The sequence below is a fragment of the Podarcis filfolensis genome, assembly GCF_964270895.1.
Source record: "Podarcis filfolensis genome assembly, chromosome: 11".
Lineage (NCBI taxonomy): Eukaryota > Metazoa > Chordata > Lepidosauria > Squamata > Lacertidae > Podarcis > Podarcis filfolensis.
In genome coordinates this window covers 13768445-13795425 of record NC_139613.1, presented here as the reverse complement: position 1 = coordinate 13795425, position 26981 = coordinate 13768445, and the positions used below count along the sequence as shown (strand labels likewise).

At 42.8% G+C, this 26981-nt stretch overlaps 1 protein-coding gene across 8 annotated transcripts in view; it reads right to left on the bottom strand.

Annotated features, from left to right (window-relative positions):
* The window catches only part of WDR7 (WD repeat domain 7), a 217179-nt gene extending 192090 nt beyond the window's left edge, over positions 1–25089 (bottom strand). For 4 of the 8 annotated variants that reach the window (XM_083575496.1, XM_083575498.1, XM_083575497.1 and 1 more), the window contains exons 1-6: positions 24700–25089; positions 4877–4983; positions 3562–3640; positions 2375–2549; positions 2195–2271; positions 1112–1231 (exon numbers count right to left, since the gene is read on the bottom strand). In XM_083575496.1, coding sequence (XP_083431622.1) covers positions 1112–1231; positions 2195–2271; positions 2375–2549; positions 3562–3640; positions 4877–4983; positions 24700–25074 — 933 coding nt within the window. In that variant the 5' untranslated portion in view covers positions 25075–25089. Of the gene's footprint in view, positions 1–1111; positions 1232–2194; positions 2272–2374; positions 2550–3561; positions 3641–4876; positions 4984–7199; positions 7372–24699 lie in introns of all 8 variants that reach the window. The other 4 variants (XM_083575501.1, XM_083575503.1, XM_083575502.1 and 1 more) reach the window with 3 other exon arrangements.
* Between the last annotated feature and the right edge of the window lie 1892 nt (positions 25090–26981).

The window sequence follows — 26981 nt, the reverse complement described above, 5'->3', positions numbered from 1 at the left end:
TCTCCACCTCCATTGTTCTGCCCGGACACTGAGGTCCAGTGCTGAGGGCCTTCTGGCGGTTCCCTCGCTGCGAGAAGCCAAGTTACAGGGAACCAGGCAGAGGGCCTTCTCGGTAGTGGCGCCCGCCCTGTGGAACGCCCTCCCACCAGATGCCAAAGAGAAAAATAACTACCAAACTTTTAGAAGACATCTGAAGGCAGCCCTGTTTAGGGAAGCTTTTAATGTTTAATAGGTTATTGTATTTTAGTGTTTTATTGGAAGCCGCCCAGAGTGGCTGGGGAAACCCAGCCAGATGGGTGGGGTATAAATAATAAATTATTATTATTATTATTATTATTATTATTATTATTATTATTATTATTATTATTTTTCAGACTTAGGGTCACATTCACAGTTAAGCAATCCTCTGAGGGATGCATGCCAGCACATCACACATTCACTGTCCACCCCTGCCCGAGAGAGAGAAGAGAGAGACAGAAAGAGAGAGAGAGAAATAGAACTCTTTCTCTGTGTCCCAACTTAGAACCCCTCCCTGAAATCACAAATGGTCACAGAGAGACAGCAGTTTCCCTCCCAATTGCAGCACACAGCAAAGAAGGGAAGACTTCTCTTCTCAGCTCAACACTTAGAACAGCCTTATGCTTACTCTGGAAAGGCACTTTTTGTCCCTCTGTTACAGCACCATTGCTAGAAGTTGTCTTGCTCAGGAAACAGAATGGAGCACACGTTCCTGCTTTCTGAAAACTAAAACCTCCTAAAAATGGTGCTGGACCAGAGGGAGAAAAGGCACATTTCCAAAGTAAACAGATACCCAATTTTGCTGGTACTTGAAGCAGCCTGGTGGACCAGATCCAAGCCATAGGTTTACCACTCCTGCATCAAAATTTACCTTAGCATTTGAATAAAGCCCGTAGTATTATAAAACAAAAGCAACATGCCAGCAACAGGGTGAGCTCACATGCACTGAAGAGATTATGTGTTTGATGAAATCAAAATCCAATTGATTTATAATCTGACTATCCTAAGCTTCCTTGCATACGTGTCTCACTGACAGTAGTTGTAGCTTGCAGAATAAAGAAAATCCAGCTTTTACTTAACTGGTTATCCTTACCCTCCAGTATTTAGAACAAACTACCAAAAGTGATCTTTGGGTAAATGCACAGAAAGAAATACTTTGGCAGTTTTGACAGTAAATTGGTTTAGACTCCTCTTCAAAGATTGGCTCTGTATCCTATAAAGAGAGAGGAAAGCATTTCAGTCACTCATGCAATGATCTCCAATACATTACATTCCTCGACTCCTCCTTTGCACTCCTATAATTAATACAACTAATCAGATTGTTCTTTTTTCTTGTTGGTTTTTCCTACCACACGAACTTTTTTGTAGCTTTAAAACTTAGCTTGAGAGGAACTGATTTTAAACTCATATTGGGCTGGATCCAGACCTTGCCTTCCATGGATTAAAAGTTCCATTCTGTCCACAGAAGGAATTTCATCCAGTGAAGTGATCCCACTGGCATGGGGGGGGGGGGCAGGACATGGGGACTTTAGATAATTCTTTCTCCACTGCAGGCCCCAGAACCACTTCCCACACTGTTCACCTGCAGAGACAAAGTCTGGATCCAACCATAACTTCCTTTCAAGAATTAGCTGGGGGGACATACTCGCCTTCATCTTCAGTAAGCAATTTTCATGTAGCATGATGGCTACACCTAGCATTCAATTGCTGAAGTAGTAAATTATGTTTGAGCCTTAGAAATAGACATTCCCCCTTCTCAAAGCAGCTGAAATGCTAAACAAGCAACACTGGTGATAGGTCATGAAACTAAGGAAGAAATATGTATTAATCCACCTTTTCCAAAAGGAAGGAACAAAACCAGGAAAAGGTTTATATATATTTGGGGGGGGGGGCACGCGCGCTAAAAACTAGACATTCTCTATCTGCACATACTGTATCAGACTAAGTCAAGGCATAGTAAACATGTCATAAGAAAAAGCCCTTAAGCAAGCAGATTTTAAACACCATCTGTCCAGAGCAGAAATAGAAGCATTTATGAAAATAAGTCTATATTTGTAATGGGAGCACAGCAAAAGTTACTGTTGGTCGTTTTTGGCGATAAAGCCAGACTGACTAATAAAGCCAATTCTGGAAGAAGAAAGCCTATTGGTATGAATCTGGGTCTGTTTCTCTTTACCTGCATATGATTCACTTCAGAAGTTACGATCCACACTTTCAGAATGCCAGTCACTGAAACGGCCACAACAGTATCCTCTATGGAAAATGAAGACAGACCATCAAGACCTGTACACCAAACATTGTTTCTTAATGGTTGCAGAGAAAGTTCCTAAAAAGTAAGAATCAACCACGGGCTAACCTTGTGTTCTGTGAGATCGAATAACACTCATGGAGCTGATCCAGTCAGGAGAAATCTTTGACACCAAGGAATAAAGAACTTCAAGGCTGGTAGCATCCACGACAAGAATTTCTGGGTAGTGGCCATGACACAACAGTCTCCCTTCGCGCTGGGTTCCAATTGTGAACTGATAGAACTGAATATTTAAAAATTGGGGAGAAAGAAAGATATCAGAAACTTTATAAATAGTACTGTGGATGTGTGTGCTTGATCCACAATGCAGAATCTTCTTTCAGACCATAGGTGCAATCTATTTTTGTAGAAGAGCAGATTTTTATTTTATTTTATTTTATTTAAAAAGCATCCCATTATAAAAACTATGGGAGGTAACCAACTGCAGTAGCCCACTCAAACAACAGTTGTTCTGCTAGTGGGAGCTTTGTTCTTAACAGGGCAGCAGCCAAAGCCAATGGGTGCCTTGTGCTTGGGAAATACGTTGCACAATTTCTAGCAAAACTACTACTACTACTACTATTATTATTATTATTATTATTATTATTATTATTATTATTAGCATTCACCTCCCTGCTGACCATTAAGCTTGTGCACGGCTGCAGGTACTGCCACTTTCACAACAACTTCAACTCTGAAACGCCGTGTGCTAACATTACATATAAATAAAAGAATACCAGAAATCAACGCTGAACAAGTTCTTCAAAGGTCGGCAGTATAATCTTGGTACTGTGCACTTCACAGTAACAACCTGTGCTTATATGTTGCACTAGATTACAGGAAGTGGGCATTTATTTAGCTTTGTAGTTCCCGTATTACCATTCGTTCTTGTTGCAAAATACCACACATCAACTAATAATGGAATTTACTAAACCAATAACAGACCATAGAAACATCTTGCCAATTATCATTTCTACACTCCAGCTGGTACGGAAAGGCAGAAAAACTGGTTCCAGTTACCCCTCACAGAATGTAAGTGCAGTCGACTTATATTTTTGCCAGTTTTTCTAACACATCATTAACAGTGCACATGTTTCGCAATGCAAAAAACCTCAACCCTCTGATCTGTCGTACTTGTATGAAAACTGGTGACTGAGTTCCTGTAAACTTTGTTAGCTTAAAAAGCAGTTATAGGGATGCCTATATATGCAGTATCACACAAAACCAGTTATGGCTTTTATTTATAAATCATTTACCTGTATACCAGTATGTGTGCAGGCTAATTTAGTAAATTCAATGCATCTTCCATCATTCACATCCCAGAGGCACATCTCCCTAAACAACACAGAAAGGACAATTAACCAATCATCCTCCTGCATGCCCTGCCATTCACATGAACCAATGACTGTATCCGACTAATATTGTTGTTGTTGTTGTTGTTATATTTATTGAATTTGCATTCTGCCCTATACCTGCAGGTCTGCACAGAATGACTTTAGCAAATGCAATGGCATGTTAGGGTTGTACCTCTGGTGGGGACACACTGTGGTCCTTCTGGGGCAGTTTGTCCACGTTTGGTCCCCACCTGTACTCAGCTCTCGCCTGTGGCTCCTAGAAGCTGTCAGCCGGTAACAGCGACCCCACCTTGGGCTGGCCAGCTAAACCAGGTGAGGATATCTGATGGCTCTCAAACATACAGGGGAAATTAAGGATTTCCCCTGTATGTCTGGCAGATTGAGCAGACAGGCCTAATAGTGGGTCCAACAGTGAAGAAGGCAGTTTCTGCACATGCTGTAGAGGGAAATGAGTGGCAGATGGGAAACGTCCACCTGGGAACAGAGGCCATATAAGAGAAGGAAAACTCTGATCTTAAACCTCCACTGCCTCACAGGATATCTTTGGGAAAAGAAAAGGCTCAGGAGTAAACCCTACACATATTTGGAATGGAGTCTCTATGATGGATGGATGGATGGATGGATGGCGTCTTGTATGCCTCCTTCCAGCAACTCCTGCAGCCAAGCTGGTGCCAAATGTATTGTTCAGCTTTCCTTTGGACAGTATCAGCAAGGCCGAGAGTGGGTCTTGTCGTCTGGGCAGGCCAGGACCTCCATACACACTGCCCAGGCTTGTGTCCCAGGCTAACACAGCAGTTTGACTTCACTCCCAGAGGCGCACTCTTTCGTCTCTTGAGATAGAAGGATGCCAACAACCCTCCCTCTCCTCTTAGTGCACCCTCAAATCTACTCAGGGGTTCCCCAAAATCTCTGGAGTAGATTTTAGGGGTGCTGTGAGTGGGGAGGGAAGGAAGCAAACCAGCGGAAGCTTTGATGTGCCTTGGGAAGTTGTTCTGCGTGCACAAAGGGCTCAGTTGGCCACAACCTTGAATCTCTTAGTTGATCTCTTGACATCTCCTTCTGATGAAAGGAGGAGGAAGGGCAAAGGTTCAATGAGTGCTCATGACCCTTTGCACCATGGGTTGCAAGGAGGCTATGATGCTGCACAACAGTGAATATTTCAAGAGAATGAAAAATTGAGAAATCAATCACATGGGTTGGAAGGGGCTATACTTACCCACTTTCTGATGCACTCACTATATACTGCTTCTCGGACGAAGCACTGGCCTTGGACAAACAAGTAACTGAAGCTGTGTGACCAAACAGCAGGGCTCTAGGATTTATCTGGGATCAGAGAAACAAAGGTATTCAGAATTAACGAGAAAGCACCTGAATTGCCGAGCTTGATCATTGAATCAAAAGTTACCATAGGTATGGAGAAAGTACTTTGCCAACTGCTGGTCAGACAAGGTGGTAGCTCTCCGTAAAAGCCAAAGCCTTTACAATGCCTTGCAAGGGAGTGTGCACAGGACACAAGAATTTTATTTCTAAAAAAGCATTATAATGCTGTAAGGCACAACTATTTTCTTTACAATGAAGCAGCAAAAAGAAAAAAAGGTTCTTCTAGTGCCTCCATCTCCTGGGTTAGATCAATCTGTTGCGCAACCAGTTTCTGCTACTGCAACTGCTGCATTGGATTCTTCTGTTACATAATATTAAAAGTCACCCATCTGCTACTGCAGAAGGCCTTGCGCTAGTGGACAGAGAACACTGGATACAGCCCAAAGTCTCAAATGACCTAGATGCACTACTGCTTCCCCACCCTTAACTCTGGGTTCTGATGGCCAAAGCAGAAGGTCCTGCAAGACTTCTGAGAGTTGCTCAGGCTTTGACTTTAGCAAGCTGGCAATAGGTGTTCTACAACATGAGGGCAGCCATTAAGACTACTTCTTTTTGCACCCTTGTTGGTGCTCTTGGTGGTTCTCAGATTTTGTAACGAGACAGAGAAAGAGGCAGCCTCTTAAATTCTGTTATGCTTAAGCTGTTGAGTCTTAATGACACATTCAATGAAATGGAAGCCATTCTTTTAGACGAAAACAAGGAGACTTTCAGTAGTTAAATCTAAGAATTTCTGTTCCTGGATTAATAATAACAATAACAATAATAGTAATAGTAATAATAATTTATTATTTATATCCCACCCATCTGGCTGGGTTTCCCCAGCCACTCCGGGCAGCTTCCAACAAAGGATTAAAAATACATTAAAACATCAGTCATTAAAAACTTCCCTAAACAGGGCTGCCTTCAGATGTCTTCTAAAAGTCAGATAGTTATTCCTGTAAGTGCCTGCTATTCATAATACCAAACGATTGATCTCACACTCTGTGGCCAATGGCTTGCTTTCTCAGCAAGACCAGTCCACATTTAAGAGTTTTCTTTGCATACAGAACCAGTTTACAATTTATGCAAGTTGATGCCTTTTATCCAATTTGTATAGGAAAGTTTTTGCTGTTGCATTCCACAGCTTTGCTTCACATGCGTAAGGTATTCCAGGTCAGGAGTACACACCTTTCACTGGCAGAGAACCACAAAATATTCCAGCACAAACACACTGCTTTGTATTGCTGCTTTCACTTCAGAATTGCCTAGCACTATTTGCTTTAAAACAGATCACTTAAAAATGAGTGTCTCTGGCTTTAAATGGCATCCAGGAGCTGCAAGCGGTGTTACCTTGGCCAAATCAGCTGCTATGTGCCTTTCTAACCTAATGTCATAAGGCTACGATTGGTAGAAAAACGTTTTATTTTAAAAGTTACTGGAACTTCACAGAGCAGATCTCTTGTTTAAGCTACCGATAATCATTCAAACAACTGAAAGTTCAATTGCTTCTTGACGTTTTCTATGTATGTGCAATAGACATGCAATTAGCTTTGAAAGCTCACCCTCATAAAGAGAACAAAGAACATGTACTGGCATACAGAAGATGTGAACTTCAGCTTCTAGTTTATTTATTTGGCATTCAAGCCTGCACGATCTTTAAAGGCTTACTGCAAATACCATCACCACGTAACTATACCACAAACCAAAAAAACACAAGCGGGCGAGGAGTGCAGTTTTACAAGCAGAATTGTTTACAAGAGACAATGCATTCCCGGGTTCAGCGTCTGCATTAGTTATTCATGTTAAATTGATCTAGCAGATTGACCTCCAAAAGGTCAGGGGGAAGGGAGAACCCAACAGAGCCGCTTTCCAGCAGAATTCATTGATTTTCCATGCTAATGATAAAAAAAAATCAACACTCTCTCCTACAAAAGCAACCCTATGAATATCAATAATATATATTGATTGTTATGCATCAGCTCAAGCAGCAAGGTTTTGCTTTGGAAGACGCATGCATACCGTAACTATGCCTTATCTGTAGGTTACCAGACACACAGTCAAATCTGATTATAAATGTTCAGAAATGTGTTTAAATTGTGCTTCTGCAAAACAGGGCATTAATTACATTTAAACAAACCTAGGCATCGTGAAAGACATCGTATAGCGCACAGTTAACTTACCTCCAGATCTGAAGAGAGGTCCCAGAGACATATCTGTCCATCATGACATCCCGTTACAATCATTGACACATCATCCATTAGTAGGATGGCCGATACACAGTGAGTGGGAGCTTTGCGTCCCCATAGCACAATTGGTAGGACCAAACTGTTGCCCGCCATTATGGTATCACACCTGTAAATGCAATATGCATAATGATGATGATTAATTGATATAGATGCCAAAATGGCTTCTTATTTCAATTCCAAAAGTAAAGAATAACCCAACTAATTTTATTAGTATTGAGATAAGATATGTGATGCATTTAAACATCAAAGAGCATTCTGCAGAAATGCATCTCGGTTCAGTACCATTGCATGTGCCACCAAAAACACACACACACAAAAACCTGTTTGAAAGCTCTTAACTTTTTTATTCACCCAGCAAAATTCCAAATGAGTTAAGGTTACCCGGAGAGGGGCAGTGGAATACTCAACATTGAGTTTGTAATGAAGGGTTCTTCAATATTTAATTAAAGAAACTCGTGTGTTAATGTACTGCTGCCTTGCTACTCCACCAGTCATTTAGGGAAAAGAAAGTGCATGTTGTCTATTATCAGCTATGGCCCAAGAGAAATCATCATTGGGAAATAAATATTTCAGAAGTTCTCGAGTCAAGTAAGATGATGTTCAGTTTCTTTCTCCAAACGATACTTAGCATACACAGAGGCCTCATTTGCACAACACACTAAGATTGTGACTGAGCCATAGATACAGACCAATACAACTGTACACACTGCATTTGTAGAGAGGAAGTCATGCATCCATGGCAGAGTTTGCTTTCTAAAATCAAAGAAAGACCACGGCAGATATAGAGTAAAAAATAAAAATAAATCTTCAGGATATGAACCAAAAACAATTACAAAAAATGGCCATATACACATAGACTGGTTATTTGTTACATCTGTTACAACTGAATGCTTTCTGAAGATTTTTTGAAAACAAATATTTGGATTCTATTTGATAAAAGTCTGTACACTATTTTAAAAATGGTTTTCTTACCATTAAGTAAAAAAAATAGTCATAGGAGGTAAGTGATGTCTTGCAATATTGACATTTGTACTTTGTGGGGCAATTACTGGCCTCCCTTTTTCTGATTTTCTCTGGGGTTTTTTGCAGTACCCACAGAGCCTGTGCTTCAGGAAGAGAGACAACAGCTGGCTATTATTTCACCCTTCAATGCATCATCACTTCAGTGGTAAACAGCTAATTTGGTATGCCATCAAAAAAAAAAATCCTTTAAAAAAACTTAAATTGTGCTGCCATAGGAAAATTACACAGCAAAATGTGACCTTTCCAAGGGAAGATGAAGCAGCTTCCACCGTACCCGATTTTAAGATTATTTCATTATTTAAGATTAACACCACAATGGTTCCTCTTACTCTAAATCATTACATAATTCTTAATGCAGCCAACAATTATTATATAAGGGCACAGGACATCCAAGCAGATCAACTCACATTGTACAAGTCAATACGAATTTGACTTATATCACAGTGTCGTACCTATTGCTTTGGGCAGGCTGCACTATCAGATATGACCCTGTCTGTCATAACTGACCATGCCACCAGGATCATCTGCCACAGACAAATATGTAGCCGTCCTTCTCCCTATCAAAAGCCACAAGCTTCCTGGTGACCAAGAACATTTGCTGGCTCTTAGCCGTGCTCAAAACTGCAACTGGTTCCTAACAGGGCCGGATTTTGGCTTGACAAGGCCCTACGCTACTGAAGGTAATGGGTCCCTTTATATGTCTAGCTGTCCTTTGTCAACAACAAATTCTCACTGTTTTTTTGTGTTGAATGCATGCTGTATGGTAATTTATGGACCTAATAGGTATCTAAAGCCATTTGCACATGTTGCCGTGCAACCAGTCCATGCAGAATGCAGGCACCCTATACAGTGGACGCTCAGGTTGCAAACGTGATCTGTGCGGGATGCAAGTTCGCAACCCGCAGCGGCGCGTCTGCGCACACGCGGCTTGCAATTCGGTGCATCGGCGCATGCGCAAAGCACAATTTAGCGCTTCTGCGCATGCACGGCCCCCGAAACCTGGAAGTAACCCGTTCCGGTACTTCCGGGTTTCAGCGGGTCCGTAACCCAAAAAAATGCAACCTGAAGCATCTGTAACCCAAGGTATGACTGTACAGTGGTACCTCAGGTTACATACGCTTCAGGTTACAGAGTCCACTAACCCAGAAATAGTGCTTCAGGTTAAGAACTTTGCTTCAGGATGAGAACAGAAATCGTGCTCTGGCGACGCGGCAGCAGCGGGAGGCCCCATTAGCTAAAGTGGTGCTTCAGGTTAAGAACAGTTTCAGGTTAAGAACGGACCTCCGGAACAAATTAAGTACGTAACCCGAGGTACCACTGTATATAGAAACGAGCAAACCAGTGGTATTTTAGGGAGCAGGCGAGTAGGCAGGGCTCATGACTTACCGTATTTTTTGCTCCATAACACTCACTTTTTTCCTCCTAGAAAGTAAGGGGAAATGTCTGTGTGTGTTATGGAGCGAATGCCTACAGATGGCGGGGGAATCTGCTGCAGTCGTGAGCAGAGGATCCATGGTTCCCTTTCCATCCCTCCTCCGTGGCTCGCTTTGAAACAGCAAAGCAGGAGAAGAGCTGCTGAGTGGGGAGGAGAGAGGGACAGAGAGCCTGCTTGCTTTAAAGGAGCAAAGCGGGAGAGGAGAGGAGCCGCTTACATGAGTGTAAGCGGCTCCTGTCCGGTTGGCTCCTTTAAAGCAAGCAGGCTCTCTGTCCCTCTCTCCTCCCCACTCAGCTGGCTAAATAGCAGCAAAGTTTTTCGGCTCGCTAAGCCGGGGAGGTGGGAGAGAAGCAGAGCCTGCTTGCTTTAAAGGAGCAAAGCGGGAGAGGAGAGGAGCCTTCTCCTCTTATACCCCTCGCCTGCATTATTAGCAGCATCCTTCTCAACACACCCCAAGCGTGCTCCTTGTCCCTTGAGTGCTTTTCCTTCCCTCCCCACTTAAAACGTGGTTACAAAGCACGGATCCACATGGATCCTCAGGATTTTTGCACTGGGTCACCCCAAATTCACCATCAGATCACATAGCATGTCCATGGCTACAGCTTGCACCAAAAAAATCACGCACCCACTGTGGTTACAAAGCATGGATCCACATGGATCCTCAGGATTTTTGCATTGGGCTAGCCCAAACTCACCGTCAGATCACATGTCTGTGGCCACAGCATGAACCACAAAAATGATACATCCACTGATTCGTTTACATTTTTTTTTTCTTGTTTTCCTCCTCTAAAAACTATGTGTGTTATGGTCGGGTGCGTGTTATAGAGCGAAAAATACGGTACATCATAGGAGCCTACACAACACAAAACACTGTTGCTGTATGTAGGTTTTATTTTATTTGTTCTTTATCTTATATTTTGGAAATGTACACCCAGTTGTTTTTTCTTTAATTTCTTTGGGGGTCCCCAAGAGAGTGGGACCCTAAGCTATAGCTTGTTTAGCTTCTACGTAAATCCAGCACTAGTTCCTACCCAATCCTACCTTTCCATCCATTTCCCCACCCCAGCTATAATTTGCCGGTGCAAATTTCTCTGGCTCTGAAAGCCTCCCCCAGTTCCCCGTCTCCACCTGTCCCACTGCCTTTGTGGAACAGGCTTCAGTTTGGCTCTCCAGCCTTCACTTTCACCTCAATCCTCAGACAGATTTGGCCAGATTGCCTTTTCAGAAAAGGCTTTGCCTTCTGAGACCTGACAGAGGTGGCCCATCCCATTTCGCCACCTGAGGAGAAACAGGAAGGTGCTGCCGCACCACCCATCATCCGCCGAAACCTCGCTTACTTGGGTGATGCAGCAGGTGCTGCCTCTGGGGTTTCTGTCCCCCAAGGCAGCTGCCTCAACTTGCCTCACTGGAGGGCCGGCCCTGCCCTGTGACAATCTAGGTCCTCTTCCTAACCCTCACATGCCCTGACCCCGCATACAAATCAGACACCCAAAGTTTATCACGCTAAACCACCTTCCAAAATTTCTGTCACCTAAAGCCATTTATTTGTTAGCGCTACTGGCAGCTGGACTAAAATTTGCAAGAACATTGTTTGTTAATCGCACCAAAGCACACTGCAATACCTCAGCCTCTCAGTGAAGTAATTCAGACAAGACCTGCAAATGTCTTGAGCCAGAATATCCAACAGCATGCTGAAGGGAATTTTAGTGACTTAAGTTGGTAGACTAGCTGGACTACCAAAATTATTTTCTGCTTCAAAATGGCCATGTTTTCTTCCTTCTCCAATACAAAAAGTTTTGTGCGTCTTTCATGTGCTGTGCTGCAACTGCTCTGATAGTGTTTAAAGTCAATAAATTTTGAATATAGCTTATTCAAAGTTTGCCAATTTATTTCAGTCCTCTGAACAACTTCTGTTTACATCAACCTCTGTTATCTAAACTATACATCTTCCCTTTGGCATAAAACATGTTTAAACCAATCACATACGAAGAACCACACAATCTGGACAGAGAGCAGGGCAAAACACACAAAACAAGAATCAGCTTCAAGGCTGCAATCATACAGTATATTCACTTACATGGGACTCAGTTCTGAGGAGATACCGTATTTTTTGCTCTATAAGACTCACTTTTTCCCTCCTAAAAAGTAAGGGGAAATGTGTGTGCGTCCTATGGAGCGAATGCAGGCTGCGCAGCTATCCCAGAAGCCAGAACAGCAAGACGGATCGCTGCTTTCACTGCGCAGCGATCCCTCTTGTTGTTCTGGCATCTGAAATTCAGAATATTTTTTTTCTTGTTTTCCTCTTCCAAAACCTAGGTGCGTCTTATGGTCTGGTGCGTCTTATAGAGCGAAAAATACGGTATGTAGAGTTTTATACCGTAAGTGGGCAATGGTCCCAGAATGATGATCTGCAGGTATTATTTGTACAGAATAAAACACCATACGCTTAAGGTACTAGACCTGCACAGAACTGAACTTATTTCTAATTTCATAGCACCCTATTTTAGGTGCTCAAGATATCTATGCACTACTGCAGCACTGAGTAAGTACACAACTGAAAAAGGTACACATTTCCTCAATTTATTTATTTATTTCTGCCTACTAAAATTACAATATCTATTCATCAAAAACAGATTACTTCTTTAAAAGAAGAGGCAAACATCAATATATTCAGCTTTCAAAAAAAATTAAAATACTGCCCTTCTGCGACTTTCCCAAAACACATTTAAGGTAATGAATTTAATATTGCTCTTCCTTCATTCATACAGCATTGCAAACTTCATTACATCTGTCCATGTAGAACTCAGGAGACATGGAAGTTATCAAACACATTTCGGCATAGAATTGCACAAAATTCCCCAAAATTATGCAATACCATAATGAACAGGACCAATAAGCCGCTATAAACATCTACATAAAAACCAACCAACACTAAGCTTTCAGAAAGGAAATATTAAATCTAGTCAAAGAAGGAATCTTGTTTCCACAACTACCTGTTTCCCTTCGTTTTTTTAGCGCGGGATCTGAACGCTTTTAGTACTATCTTCATTTTCAAGAAGTGCAAGCTCATTTTGACAGAGGATAGGGCTGGTCGGCTGGAACAGTGCAGGCTTCTTTAACAGTACATTTAGAATACCAAATATATCTCAGTGAAAAAAATCAATATTATCACATCAATGATGGAAAAGTACAGTCACAAACATATTAATCTGCTAACAAACAGTCCTGAAGCTTTCGGGGCATGAATAATTATACTCTGAAGCACATATTTTCTGCAGGACCCGTGCTGATCCCCAACCCTCGGCCTGGAGAACCTGAAAATATACCATTAAGAAATCACTTTTTCAGGACCTTCAGAAGGTCCCAACACTCTGTTCTGCTGAAAGAAAACTCAATCAAACTCCCACTGAGTCTGTAAAAAGCTTTAGCCTTCCAAGCTTTTTTCAGCAGCATATTAGTATTTTCATTGTTTTTATTTATAGTTTCCTCTGTAAATTTCCACAGACACAAAATAACACAGTCACGATCACGCCAAACGAAAGTGTGTACAACTAGGTTCAGCTTAGAGAAGACCCGCTGAAATTAAAAAACATGACTAAGTTAGGCCAATTAATTTCAATTAGCAGAAGAATGCCACCTACAAGATACTAACTCTCCTGGACTTCAAGTACAAAGAGTTTACTTCCAAATTAGAATCTGCTATGCTTTGTTTCTCATGCACACAATCAGTGTGCACTCCCTTACTTAATTCTTTCACTAAATATGACAACAGGAACTACAACTATGAGCACTACGGCAAAACGAGCTGATAGGTTGCTTACTTCTTGAATGAGGGCAATTTGTCTCTCCCTAGAGCGGGGGAGGGGGGAATGGTTTTAAGGAAAATTTTAATAAAGGAAGGTTAATGGTTGTACAACAAAAAGGAAAGAAAACTGTTGTTTATTATAAGCAGACAGGGTAACTAAAAACATCCCTTTTTCCCGGAAATGCTATGTGGATCTTGCACCTCTGACCTCTCACCAAAGTCTAATTATTATCAGTGTCATATAAACACATTTCTGTCCACATCAAGCCCCTGCAAGTGAAAAGCTTTTTGTTCAGCCGGCTAACACACACACACACACACACACACAATGCCTATCATTCTTGCAGATTGCCAGGATTAGGGGGAGTGAGCAACATTTCTCTGTCCTAAAGAGACACAGCAATCCAATGTGAATACCTTCAGCAGGGCTTCAAATACTGTATCAGGGAAATGTCACCCTCAAGTGGATGAATGGCAGTGGCGTAGCGTGGGGGGTGCAGGGGGGGGCCAGCCGCACCGGGCGCAACATCTGGGGGTTAGGGTTAGGGGGCGCAAATCCACGGGTTAGGGGGCGCAAATTACTTGCCTTGCCCCGGGTGCTGACAACCCACGCTACGCCACTGATGAATGGCAGCTATTCACTTTATATGGGAAGGGGGAGAAAGGGTACACCTGGGAACACCATTCAAGTATGGTAAGTAGAAGCTTCAACTGGCCCTAGAGATCCCAACCTCTGAGATTTCAAGTGTACTCCTATCTAAATAGCCCCAACCTGAATCCTCATGTCACAATATAACATCACAGGGTTAAGGGGATTGTTGTAAGTAAAATTCTAGCGATGCATTTACCTCCCCAGTTCCTACAACAATCACCTCCAGTTTTATCCACATGGGTGGCGCTGTGGTGCAAACCAATGAGCCTCTTGGGCCTGCCAATCGGAAGGTCGGCGGTTCGAATCCCCGCAACGGGGTGAGCTCCTGTTGCTCTGTTCCAGCTCCTGCCAACCTAGCAGTTTAAAAGCACACCAGTGCAAGTAGATAAATAGATACCGCTGCAGCAGAAAGGTAAATGGTGTTTCCTTGAGCTCTGGTTTCTGTCACGGTGTCCTGTTGCGCCAGAAGTGGTTTAGTCATGCTGGCCACGTGACCCGGAAAGCTGTCTGTGGACAAATGCCAGCTCCCTTAGCCTGAAAGCGAGATGAGCACCACAATCCCATAGTCGCCTTTGACTGGACTTAACTGTCCAGGGGTCCTTTAGCTTTTTTTTTTTTTTACCTATACAGTAAGCCGCTTTTACCCAGTCCCTCATTCTATATGTTATCCTCGTACCTGTGGAATGTATTCGCAGTACATAAAACTTGGACTTTAACAAAGCAAGAAAATAACTGTTCAGCCCTCCAGAAGTGTAACTAAAGGAAAGAAAGGTGGAACATATATTCAACTCTAGGAACCACAAGCAAAAAAGAATCCAAGGACAAGAAGGAAAAGGACCAAATAGATTCACAGAGTGATTCAAAGTGCATGGGATATTAAATATATATACAGTCATACCTCTAGTTGTGATTGCTTCATGTTGCGGATTTTCGGGTTGCAAACGCGGCAACTCCGGAAGTGTCTACAGGTGAAACTCGGAAAATTAGAATATCGTGGAAAAGTTCATTTATTTCAGTAATTCAACTTAAAAGGTGAAACTAATATATGAGAAAGACTCATGACATGCAAAGCGAAATATGTCAAGCCTTTATTTGCATATATGCACATGTACTCAGCTTCCTGGTCTTCCATAACACCTCACCAGTGCCACAGGCTGATAGCATCCATGCCACGCCGCACTGAGGCAATAATTGATGCAAAAGGGGCCCAAACCAAGTACTGAGTACATGTGCATGCTTCTACTTCTCAGAGGTCCAATACTGCTCTATTTGCAGCCCTTGTTTTGCTGATTTCATTTAATATTCTAATTTTCTGAGGTTGTTAATTTGGGGTTTTCATCAGCTGTACGCCATGAACATCACAATTATAACAAATAAAGGCTTGACATCTCTCGCTTTGCATGTCATGAGTCTACCTCATATATAGTTTCACCTTTTAAGCTGAATTACTGAAATAAATGAACTTTGCCACGATATTCTAATTTTCCGAGTTTCACTTGTAGTTGCGGACTTTTCAGGGTGTGAATGGCACCCCAGAACAGATTGTGTCCACAACTAGAGGTACCACTGTATAGCCCCTATTTATCATTCATCTTGCTAATTTTTGGGCCTAATTAATCCTAGTTCCCAGTTTCAAGGGATGGCTCGGTCACTAGAGCATAAAACTCTTAATCTCAGGGTTATAGGTTTGAGCCCTACATTGAGCAAAAGATTCCAGCATTGCAGAGGGTTGGACCACATGACCCTTGCGGTCCCTTCCAACTCTACAATTCTGTGGGTCTGGCCTGGTGACATGTGGCCTATGTAATTGCCAATGGGAAAGTTTAGATACCAAAAGATTGAAAGGAAGGGAATGAAGAGCAAAACTGAGACTTTTTTAAACGAGATAAAATTAAGGGCAAAAGCCAGGTCTGAATACACTGAAAGCTACTTACATAAACTGTAATTTGATAGCATACAAGGGGGCAAAATAAATGTTAAAGCTTTATTCATTATTAATTTGTTTAAACGGTAATTGTTTAAAGCAAACAAGCCCTAGGTGGTGATTGGAGAAGACTAAATTATACCCCTGTATGCTCAAGCCATGACTCAAATCTGCATTTTGAAGTGTGATGCAAGGTACAGCTCAGTTGATCCTAATGGACTGTACAGTGGTACCTCGGGTTACACACGCTTCAGGTTACATACGCTTCCGGTTACAGACTCCGCTAACCCAGAAATAGTACCTCGGGTTAAGAGCTTTGCTTCAGGATGAGAACAGAAATTGCATAGCGGTGGCACAGCAGCAGCAGGAGGCCCCATTAGCTAAAGTGGTGCTTCAGGTTAAAAACAGTTTCAGGTTAAGAACGGACCTCCGGAACGAATTAAGTTCTTAACCTGAGGTACCACTGTATGTCACATAGCAGCCTTAATACCAACGAGCCAACAAATAAAGGTTTTAGGATCTGAACACCCACTGCATTGCACCTCAAGAGTCGAGCCACGGTATTTTGGGGCCTGGAAGGGGACTCAACTGCACCTCGACCTCAACTGATGAACCATAGGTACACACATAAAGCAAGTGATAAAAGTTTTAGAACAAGAGTGCAAATGGCACTCAGAATAGTAAGATTAATCTGGTACTTAAGCCCCACACAACACAGCTCCATGGGAACTTATCACATGGTGTTATCTACTACAACTAGTCATATCCTTGGAAATTAGGATAAATACACAATAATACCATCATCACAATAAATAATATCCAAGATTATAGTTTTATATTTGAGAGGAAATCTCAGTATCGCTTATATTTTCCTACAGGTAAAGGCTTGTATTAAAGTATGGAAAGAGAGAAAGAGAGAGAGAGAACTGTATTGAAAAATCAATAGCTGTAGAATTAAGCTTGGAATCCTGCAAAGCCCAAATGAGCTGGTGTGGAGACAAATGATTAGAGCCGGTTTTGCAGCAATTGTGCTCCATTCTGGTGGTAACAGGAGGATTCAGAAACATTCAGCTTTATTTATATTGCTATTGAAGATCATCATTGTGTCCAGTGTGCCCTTTATATTCAAAAAAGGTTAGGAGGGAAATGGTTGAGTTCTCTGGTAATTTTTAAGTACCAGAAGATTATCTGGGAAGAAATGCATGTTGACAAAAAAAATTTTTTTTGCTGTATTTGTTAGGAACTTCTGCTGCGTGAGCTGAGGAAAAAAGGGCCAAATTGAAGGCATGAATGCCCCACACAGCAATAATACTCTATGCACTTGTATTTAATGGATTTGAACATTATTTGGTTTTGACAAAGTGCTGCAAATAAAAATCCAAATCACTATTCTGAGCCTGGTTGTTTGAGGGCTTTTAGGAAATTAAGGAGGCAGTTTCAGACCTAGTTGCCATGGAGACCAATCCACATCAACGATCAGTAATCAGGCTATCATTATCCGCAGGAGGGCCAAAGATTGAACTGACCTGGAAAATTAGCTATGCCACTACTTATAAGGGTAATCCCTCAACACAGCTGAGGGAAAGAACTCTGATAATGTGCCAATAAACACAAACATTAACTCATCTGTGCATTCATATGCCTTCCTTCTAGCAGGCTCATCAGCTTGCAGTATCTCAGGCTTCCAATAGTTGCAAACTTAATCTTTTTCAAACAATGGGAAAACTAAATTGCGAAGGATTTAATACTTTCCAAACGTGCAAGAACTTAGATCTTTGCAAGTTATACAACTTATAACTTGTACTTAAACATTAAACTTAAACATTAAAATACCTCCCTTTGTTTTCATTAGAAAGGCACACAGTGGAAACCTTGGATGCAAGTTAAATTACATTTCTCCCTGTTCACATGAACTTATCACTGAATATATGGAAGTGGTGGGGGACTGATGCAGCTCCCAAAGCTAAGTGGATACCCTGGTTTAGACAATGAAACAAGTTGGCTCCTTTGTCAACAAAACCAAAGCTTCCTTAGGAGGAAATGAGGTAGTAAACAATTCTAACTCCCTTTGCTTCATCTTCCTTTCCTTATAGGTGTAATAGGGACAGATGTTCCAGAGAAAATCCTCACTCTGCATATGACAACAGCAGCTAGAACAGGCTTCCTCAACCTTGGCCCTCCAGATGTTTTTGGCCTACAACTCCCATGATCCCTAGCTAGCAGGACCAGTGGTCAGGGATGATGGGAAATGTAATCTCAAAACATGCACAGAAATGGAAAGAAGGGAAGGTTCCAACAAAGGAGGAGAGGCTTTTGAAAGCAATGCAGAAATGGCGAAACTGAAAGCAAAATTGAGAGATGACAAACTTTTCATAGAAGAATGGAGGCCTTTCATGGGCTATTAAAAAAAATTACAGTCAAATGAAATCGCGGGCAGGACTCAAGATAAAAGCAGCAGAAGAAAAATGACAAAACAATTGCAACAGAGAAACTTTTTGTGATACATAAAGAAATAATGCAGCAGAAAATGTTTGAGTAAAAACACTGTGGAGGTGAGGCAGAGAAGTCAACTTACGAAACAATGTATTTGATTTTAAGGTTATTGTGAAAACGTTTGAAAAAGTTTATTAAAAATTTACACACACAAAGTATAGCTGCAGCACTTTGCACAGCTTTTTGGTTTTTATATTGTCTGTTGTGTTCAGTCTGTTCTCTCCGATTTCCATAGAGCATTACTGTATGGTCAACCCATACTATATATTCAGCGATGTCAGAGGCATATAAAGGGACAAAGGATGAGAGGAGGAATGGGGCAAAAGACAAAAGGAATCATGTTCATATCTGGCATTGTATTTATTAATTTATTGCATTTATAGATCACCTTTCTGCCAAAGCACCTAAGGTGGTTTACAGTTTTCAAGTGCTAAAGAAAATTACCGTATTTTTCCGTGTATAAGACGCCCCCAAGTATAAGATGACCCCTATTTTTTTAACCCAAAAATAAAAAATCAAGTTGTTTAGCTTTTGGGGGGGTCACTTCCGCCAATCGCCCGCCTACCCGCCACTGCCGATCGCTTGCCACAGCCACTGCTGATCGCACACCTTGCCACAGCCAATTGTCTGCCTCCTCACCACCACCACGCCCACTTGCCGCAGCCACCAATCGCCTGCCCAATTGCCGCAGCGACAGCTAATCACCGGCAAGCCTTTCCGCAGCCACCAATCGCCCGCCCAATCTCCTGCCTGCTGCTGCCATTAATCGCACGTCCCCCCTCTGCATTCACTATCCATGTATAAGACGGCACCCAATTTTTGCCTAATTTTTTAAAGCAAAAAACATCGTCTTATACACAGAAAAATACGGTATATAAAATGTGAACTTGGCTAGACGGGTGGAGGCAGTCCAACTGGAGCAAGCCTGATGCTGTCTTTGCCTCCCTCCCTTCCTCTGTTCTTCCTTTTCACAGTCAGCATTAGAAACTGATATATAAGCTAGGTGCCAAATACCCCCTTTAACCAGGGTTAGTCACCAAAACAGAATGCCTAGTTGTCGTATTTGGGACCAGACTTCTTGAAAGTTGTATTTTTCAATACGACTTTTTGTGTTCCTGAAATTCATTCTGAATGTGCAGATGAAAAATAATGGATAGAATTCCACAGGATGGGGTGTTAGTGTGTGAAAACAGTCAAGATCCAAGGATCCCCAGGCATGCACCTCCACTTGCTTCTACGAAAACAGGCACACATGCGCAAATATTTGCAAAATTCATCCCCAAGATGAATTTTTATCCTGCAGTGTTTTAAGCAATGTGTTGGTTTAAGATTACTATAAAAAGCACATTACTGTTAAAATTATTCCCTCCACACACTCATACAGGTACACTACTGGAAACATGCTTCATAGTTTCAAGCAAAAAAAAGAGACTCTTTCAAGCTGTCAGAACACAAATTATTCATCACACTTGTGAATTCAGAGTTCAAATCCATAATTTTTTGAAATAATCATTTATGTTTTCTGAAATCATAAGTTCTGCTCATGAAGACAGCTCCCATACCATTCATAATTTGTTTTACTAACCCAAGAATGAAAAAGGGAACTTCCCCCACAATCTTGAGTTATATCTCCGTTCTAAAGCAAGCTCACATTGCTTCCTTAAGAGATCCTCAACGGATCTAGAATACTATCTTATAACACACATTCATGGCACATGTTACACAGAGAGATTTGTATTTCATGGCCCTAATGCATAAAGAGTTGTATTCGTAAGGAATCACAGGGGTATTTTTCACCATGGCAAAATTAATCATCATAACCATCCCTGAAGTTTGTATTCAACGCATACTTCCTCAAGAGTAAGTCCACTAGAGTAAGCATGCTCAGCAATGCCATGCACTTGCACTACAGATTCTGTGGCGGAGGCTAGGATGAAAGGAAGTGCTGAAGACATCAAATGAGCTTTATGGCTCAGACAGGATTTGGATCTGGGTAGGCCCATTCAAACTGAGCACTCCAGCTATTCTACCACACAAGTTCTCAGTATCTCAGTCTTTTCTTCATGTCTAGCATTACTTCAGTATTTTCTGGCTTTTGCTCACCAGAAGACAGAAACATGGCTGTGAAAGGAAATTACTAACTCCTGAAAGTACAACTTGCAACACTGCACTGATCTATCACTGGATTGTCATAGGTCACCCTTCTGTGAACTGCACAACAAGCACAGACAGTTGGCTTTATAGCTCAGTGGGATTTCCTGTGTTCCAAGTGCAACACTCTAACCTCTAGATATACCATGTTGGCTCTGTTAATATGTATATAGAATAGCTGTTTGCAGAAATATGTACACAGTTAAAGGTTGTGTGGCAGGGTGATTTTTTTTATATGCAGTTTGTATCAATACAGTACTTTGCTCCATTATGTGTGTGCATGCCCTTTTTCTCCAATATCTCCAACACAGTTGAAACAGTTTTTCCAAACTTTTTGGAAATGTGCTCTCACTTGAAAAAGTGAATCAACATATCTCTTTTGGGGGGTGGGGATACACAATGAGATTTCAAGGTTGAACAGATGGGAAATACCTCATGCTCACCTAGCTCTTATGTCATTAGCAGCATTGATTCAGCACCTCCTCTGTTCCTCGAACCCTCACAACACCTCCATCACATTCACCTTCCTATCCAGCTGCACATACTATCCTCTGCCTCTTCTCCACAAACTCTCTACTTTACCGATGCAACTGAGCACTTCAGGAGTCAAGAGAGCTGCAACTTTCGTGGGTTGGAACTGGCATTTTGGGAAACCTTACAGAAGGGTGCGGGAAAACTGCTGCCATCAACTCCCTTCAGCCCCAGCCAGTACCATCAGCAGTCAGGTATAATGGGAGTTGTAGCCCATCATAATCTGAACAGGGACATGTTTGTCTACCCCTGCCTTACACCTTGATTATTCATGGGTTTCTTGTCAATAAAGCATGCAAAAATATTTGTGCTACATCTATTTGTCCTGGGGTGTGCCACCAACACATTGTTCTATAAGAAACTGACTTAAAGGCTTTGCCCGAAGCTTCTATTCCCAAAGAGATTATATTATTGATCTGAAGTTTATTACACCTTTGTCATCCCATTTCCTCCAAGAATGACCTACAGAGCAATTCTATGCATGTTTACACAGATGTAAGCCCCACTATGCTTAGTGTGGCTTTTGATGTATATTGTCTGCCTGTATTAATGACAGCGATCCTACAGATGTCGAAAATATAATAAATAAATTAGCTAATTGACCAACTGAATGTTTATACCATGCATTTACTATACTTAAGTAACAGTTATGATAGCAGAAAGGTTATATACCAACACCTGAACCAAGTCAAAACTCAGCGGGATGAAATATGAACTTGGATTTAGATTAAAATGCTCAGACGTTACACAGCAACAATTAAAATCACACGCTATTCAGTGGCCATAGAACAAAAGGTTGTTCCAATGCACTTGTGTTAATTAACTCAAGCTAGTTTCCCAGCACATTTTGCTTCTTGCCAATTCCAGCTGGCTCGATAGGGAGAGAATAAGAAGCTGCTAAACTAGGGGTGTACTAACCCTCAGTTCAGAGACCTCATCCCTGCCTCCCAAACAAATATCCCCACTCCCAAAGAAGCCACTGATTTGACAGCAGAAGCAAACAGGAGGGAAATTCACTAGACACAGAACTGTGGAAGCAGCCCAGCACCCTAATAGCAATGCAAATTGGTCCTCCCCACACATCAGTTTAATTATTTTATCAGCAGACAGGTGTGGTAACTATCCCTAACTGATCTGCACAAATCTACTGAGGGGTGCAAGTGCACCTCCTGTTTCGAAGTAGATGGTGGCTACACGCACCTAGCAGCTAGGCCATAGAACAGAAGACGTGGATAAAACAGCTATTCATAAATGCAAGAAGCATGCATTATGCCTCTGTCCCTCTTGCAATTTCTGTAAAACTTTGCTAAATCCCCTCCTGAGCCATCCTACCTTCCTCTTGTCAGAACTTTCCTGCCACCTGGGATTTCCTCCTATATCATCTGAATAACAAAGCTGTCATCTTCACAGCATCTCACATACCTTCAACATAAAACTGCTGAATTTCTAATGTTTGTGCTCTCTCAAGCCATACATAGAGTTATTTACCCTGATATTTTATCCTTTTTCATACAAGCTCCTCGCATACCTCTCTTCCAGACACGCCATTTCTCTGTCTCATAATGGGATCAACAGCTAATATGTAAAGAAACAAGTTACAATGCATTATGATGGCCTCAAATCATAAGATTAAAGGTTTCAGTAACAATGTAGGTTGAAATTCTGCTATCTGCTACAGACCCACTTGAACAAGGAGAAAGGGAATGCCAGAATGCCAAGTTTAAGGTGACAAGTAACTACCAAAAAACAAGTTTCTAAGTGTATCAATTGTTTATTATTTATCACTCACTTAAGCTGATCTTTGGGGAGTGAGGGAAATTTCAAATAACCAACAATTTTCTAGAGGTAAGAGTCACATTGTTTGCAGGGAAAAGAAACAGCTGGAAAGGACTGCTAAAGTCTGCCACCCTATCAGTGCCCTAGAAAGTTCAAGAAAGTTCAGCCACCCAACTGCATCACCCACAGAAAATAGATGCTTTTTTTCTTGTACCAGTAAGAATGAAGTAACTCACTGCTCATGTTGCAGTGGAAACTCGGCCAACTAAGCCTGCCAGACCATGCCAAGCAAATGTTCAGTGGCCATCATCTCTGAAGAAGGGATTTCAAACCACAAGGGCAACAGGGCACCAAACAGCCAAGGTAGCATTTACAAACAAAAGATCCTGATCTGGAGATGCAAGTCACAAGTCCACCAGAGAGAAGGGTTTTGTGAGGAGCCATTAAAGAAGAGGTATCTTCCCAGAAGTCCGGGAAGTATTCTAGGCATAACAGTGACTCCGGTTGAACTCTATAATAGGTGTTTGTTTTCTATGTGGTACTCCACAGTCACCTGCTCTTCCTCACTTTCACCAACACATGGTACGAGTAAACAATGGGGTGCCATTCTAAGGCGCTAGAATAAAGGAGTTTCCACTCCAGGGCTGAGGATAGGCCTGGCAAAATCAATCTCAAAGGAGACTGGGCAACAGGTGTCAGTTGCCATTATAGGCAAGGTGGGGGGCAGAAGCAAGCAGAAAGCAGTTGATTGTTAAAAGGAAGGATCTGAAGATGTGTTGGAGGTTATGAAAGGGGCACTCTTGCCCCCCAATGTCAAGAGAAGGGCAGCAGTGCACTTGGCACAGAGGGAATATGGGTGGCACCTTCCTGCTGAAGGAGAGGGCAAAAACTGTACCACAGCAAATCCAGCCATCATCGGCCAAAGCAGGAATGACACGCTTTAGACCACTTTTTGAGTGGTTTCAGGAATACGAAGGAGCTGGGCCCCCCATGAAAGCTCATCAGCCCCTTACACTGTGACTTTTGATGGCTTTTCTAGTTATTTTTAAAATGGCATTGCCCTTCCCAGCCTAGAAGCACCTCAGGCCGAGCAACTGGCAATGAAAGCGATCCCACTTAGATATATAACAATCAAGAACGAAAAAATATACGAGGGGCAGGATAGGCGACACTAGGGAGGAAGGGGGCCTGAAGCACGAAATGGGTGGGTGGGGTGGATTTGACAAGAGGGGCATTGCCAGCCAAGCATCCCCTCGTGGGTTTGGGGGGGGGGGAGCCAAGGTTGGCAGAAAGGGGCGCTTGGTTGAGAGGGTGCCCCTCTGTTACTTCTTTTTATTGAAAAAGAGGGAACTAAGAAAAGATAAGAGGATCTTTCCTCTGAGTCCTGAAAACCCAAAAGTACCAACCCCCCCACACAACGCGAGCTTCTTATAGTGGGGTGGGGGAAGGACCCAAAGGTAATACTAATAGAAAGCAGCATTTAAAAAATAAAATAAAGAGGGGGGTGAGAACACTCTAAGGAAGGACGCTTCGGTCGACCTGCGAAGGAAGGCAGCAAAAAAGCAAAATTACTCAGCAATGGGGGAGGACAAGAGGGGGTTGGGGAGAGTCCTGCTGCGCCCACCGCCCCAGGGAAGCACCTACCTGGGTGTGGGCGGGGGCCGCCTCTCCGCCGGCAGAAGGGGCTCCCCGCTTGCCCCCCACCTTCCTCCGGGCTCGCCTGCCGCCCCTCGCCCTCCTTCTCTCCCTCTCTCTCTGCCTCAACGCCTGGCGCTGGAAATCAGCTGACGGGCTCCTCCAGCTGCCGCGACTCCCGCAGCAAGTGTCGCAAAACGCCCGGGCGGCGCTTGGCGGCAGGAGGGGGAGGGAGGAAGGGCGGGGGGGGGAAGCCTCGTTGCCCTGGAGACGGAGCAGCGACCCGGCCCCCGGCGCGCTTCCCTGCGGCCCTCGCCTGGCGCTGCGCGGGGAGATGCGCGCGGTGGGTGCAGAGGGTGCGGGGTTTAAGCAGGAGGAATGCATGGGGGGGGGGAATGCGTGCAAATCACGCAGGAGGTATGCTAGTTTTGTTGCAAAAGGCGCTCAGTCGGGGGCTTAACTCTTCCTCCTGCCCAGGTAAACCTGCGAAGTGTTGCAGCCTTATCATCATCGTTATTTATTAAATGTATCTGTCGCCTTTTCCCCCCATTTGCAAAACTAACAAAAACACAATCATGGAATTGGAGAGTTGGAAAGGGACCCTGAGGGTCCTCTAGTGTAGTCCATCCCCCTAAGAATTGGTCTCTGCTTGTGCCACATGTACTGCAGTGACTACATTATTACATGAGCACTGTTCCACAGCGTTTGATATTTTCATTTACATACATTCATTCGAAATAAGATGGGTTTATGAAGCAATTCTATATCCTCCCACCACGCTGACGAAGAATTCTACGAAACAGTAGTCAATATCCGGAATCAACTGTTCAGTGTTGGACATCATATTTGCTGAATACACAAAGCTTCACAGCTTTTCTTTCATCGTACAAAGTCTGGTACCTCGCTTCATTTAAAGATTTTCAGATACTTTGAGACTAAAGGTTTCATTTTGTACCTGTTATGGTTTGCAGGAATTCTATAAAGATTGTCTATTGCGTATGTACATGGTCATCGTGTTGCCTGGACATTGCTGACGTTCTCTTTGCAACACGGGTTTGTTTGGTTACTTCCTGTGGATCACACAGCGAGGCCAAGCAACTTGTCGTCCGGGCAGCCCAGGACCTCCATGGACACAGGGTTGCGCCCCAAGGAAGTCACTTACTTCACCCCCAAAGGCGCACTTCACCCCCAAAGGCGCCCTCCCAACAGAGGGATGGCAGTTCAGGCAAAATACAGGACAGGGCGGGACAGTTGGGGGGGGTTTCATCTGGTGCTGAAGTGACTTCAAAGCAATCCATTACAATCTATTGCAGATTAACAGGACAGCCCCTGTGGAATTTGTCTCTCACACATGTGGGCATAGCCAAGATTTTTGTTAGGAAGGGGCAGGCCTTTTGTTAGAGGGGGACAGAACCTCCGTTTGCTATGTATTTTTTTTTTATTATTGATTGTGGGGGCAGCTGCAGCTACCTGCCCCCCCCTTGGCTATGCCCATGCACCAACACACACACGCATGCAGACACACATACACACGAATTTGCAAATCTAGTCTGTGCTTGGCTACCCAGACTTTAAATACATGACATTTCACATACCCTTTCAAATACATGTATTTGGAGAGGATCCCTAACTTGGCAGTGTCTGTGAGAAAGACCTGAAATACAGGACTGTAGTTAAGTGGTAATCAGCTCTGTTCAAGTTCAGTAGGACATCTAAGTGATGCATAGGTTTGTGGCCCCTCCAGGTGTTCCATTTTATTTTGCGTTCATAATGATTTGTGTTCGTGATGCTATAGGAAGGTCACACTTTCTATACTGCCTACAGAAGTTCTTGAGGCGCTCCCACTCCTAACCCCGCAAATGTTCAGCAGGAGTGGGTGGCTCACTGGAATGAATGCCACTTAAGTCAATTATTGGCCCATAGATTTCAGTGGGACCTTGGTGTCATTGCAACTCTATGTGCATGTACTTCGGATGACCTCAAGAAGCATTGATTTAAAAACAAAAAAACGCCGCACAACAACACACAACTCTGCAAGGCTATGCTAGTGAATCGGTTAGATCCATAAATCCCTCGATTTGGCCAGCAGCCTATCCCTACACTGCAGGCAGTTGGACTGGATGACCCTTGGGATCCCTTCCAACTCTGCAAATTATACGATTCTAGTTCCTAACTTTCAGGATGGGAGATGAAATATACGTGGAGTCGAGTAAGGATTTCATGCTCTTTATTCAGCTTATAGTAGGAATGAATGTTTCCCCAAAATATCTGCTTTATATACATTATTTACA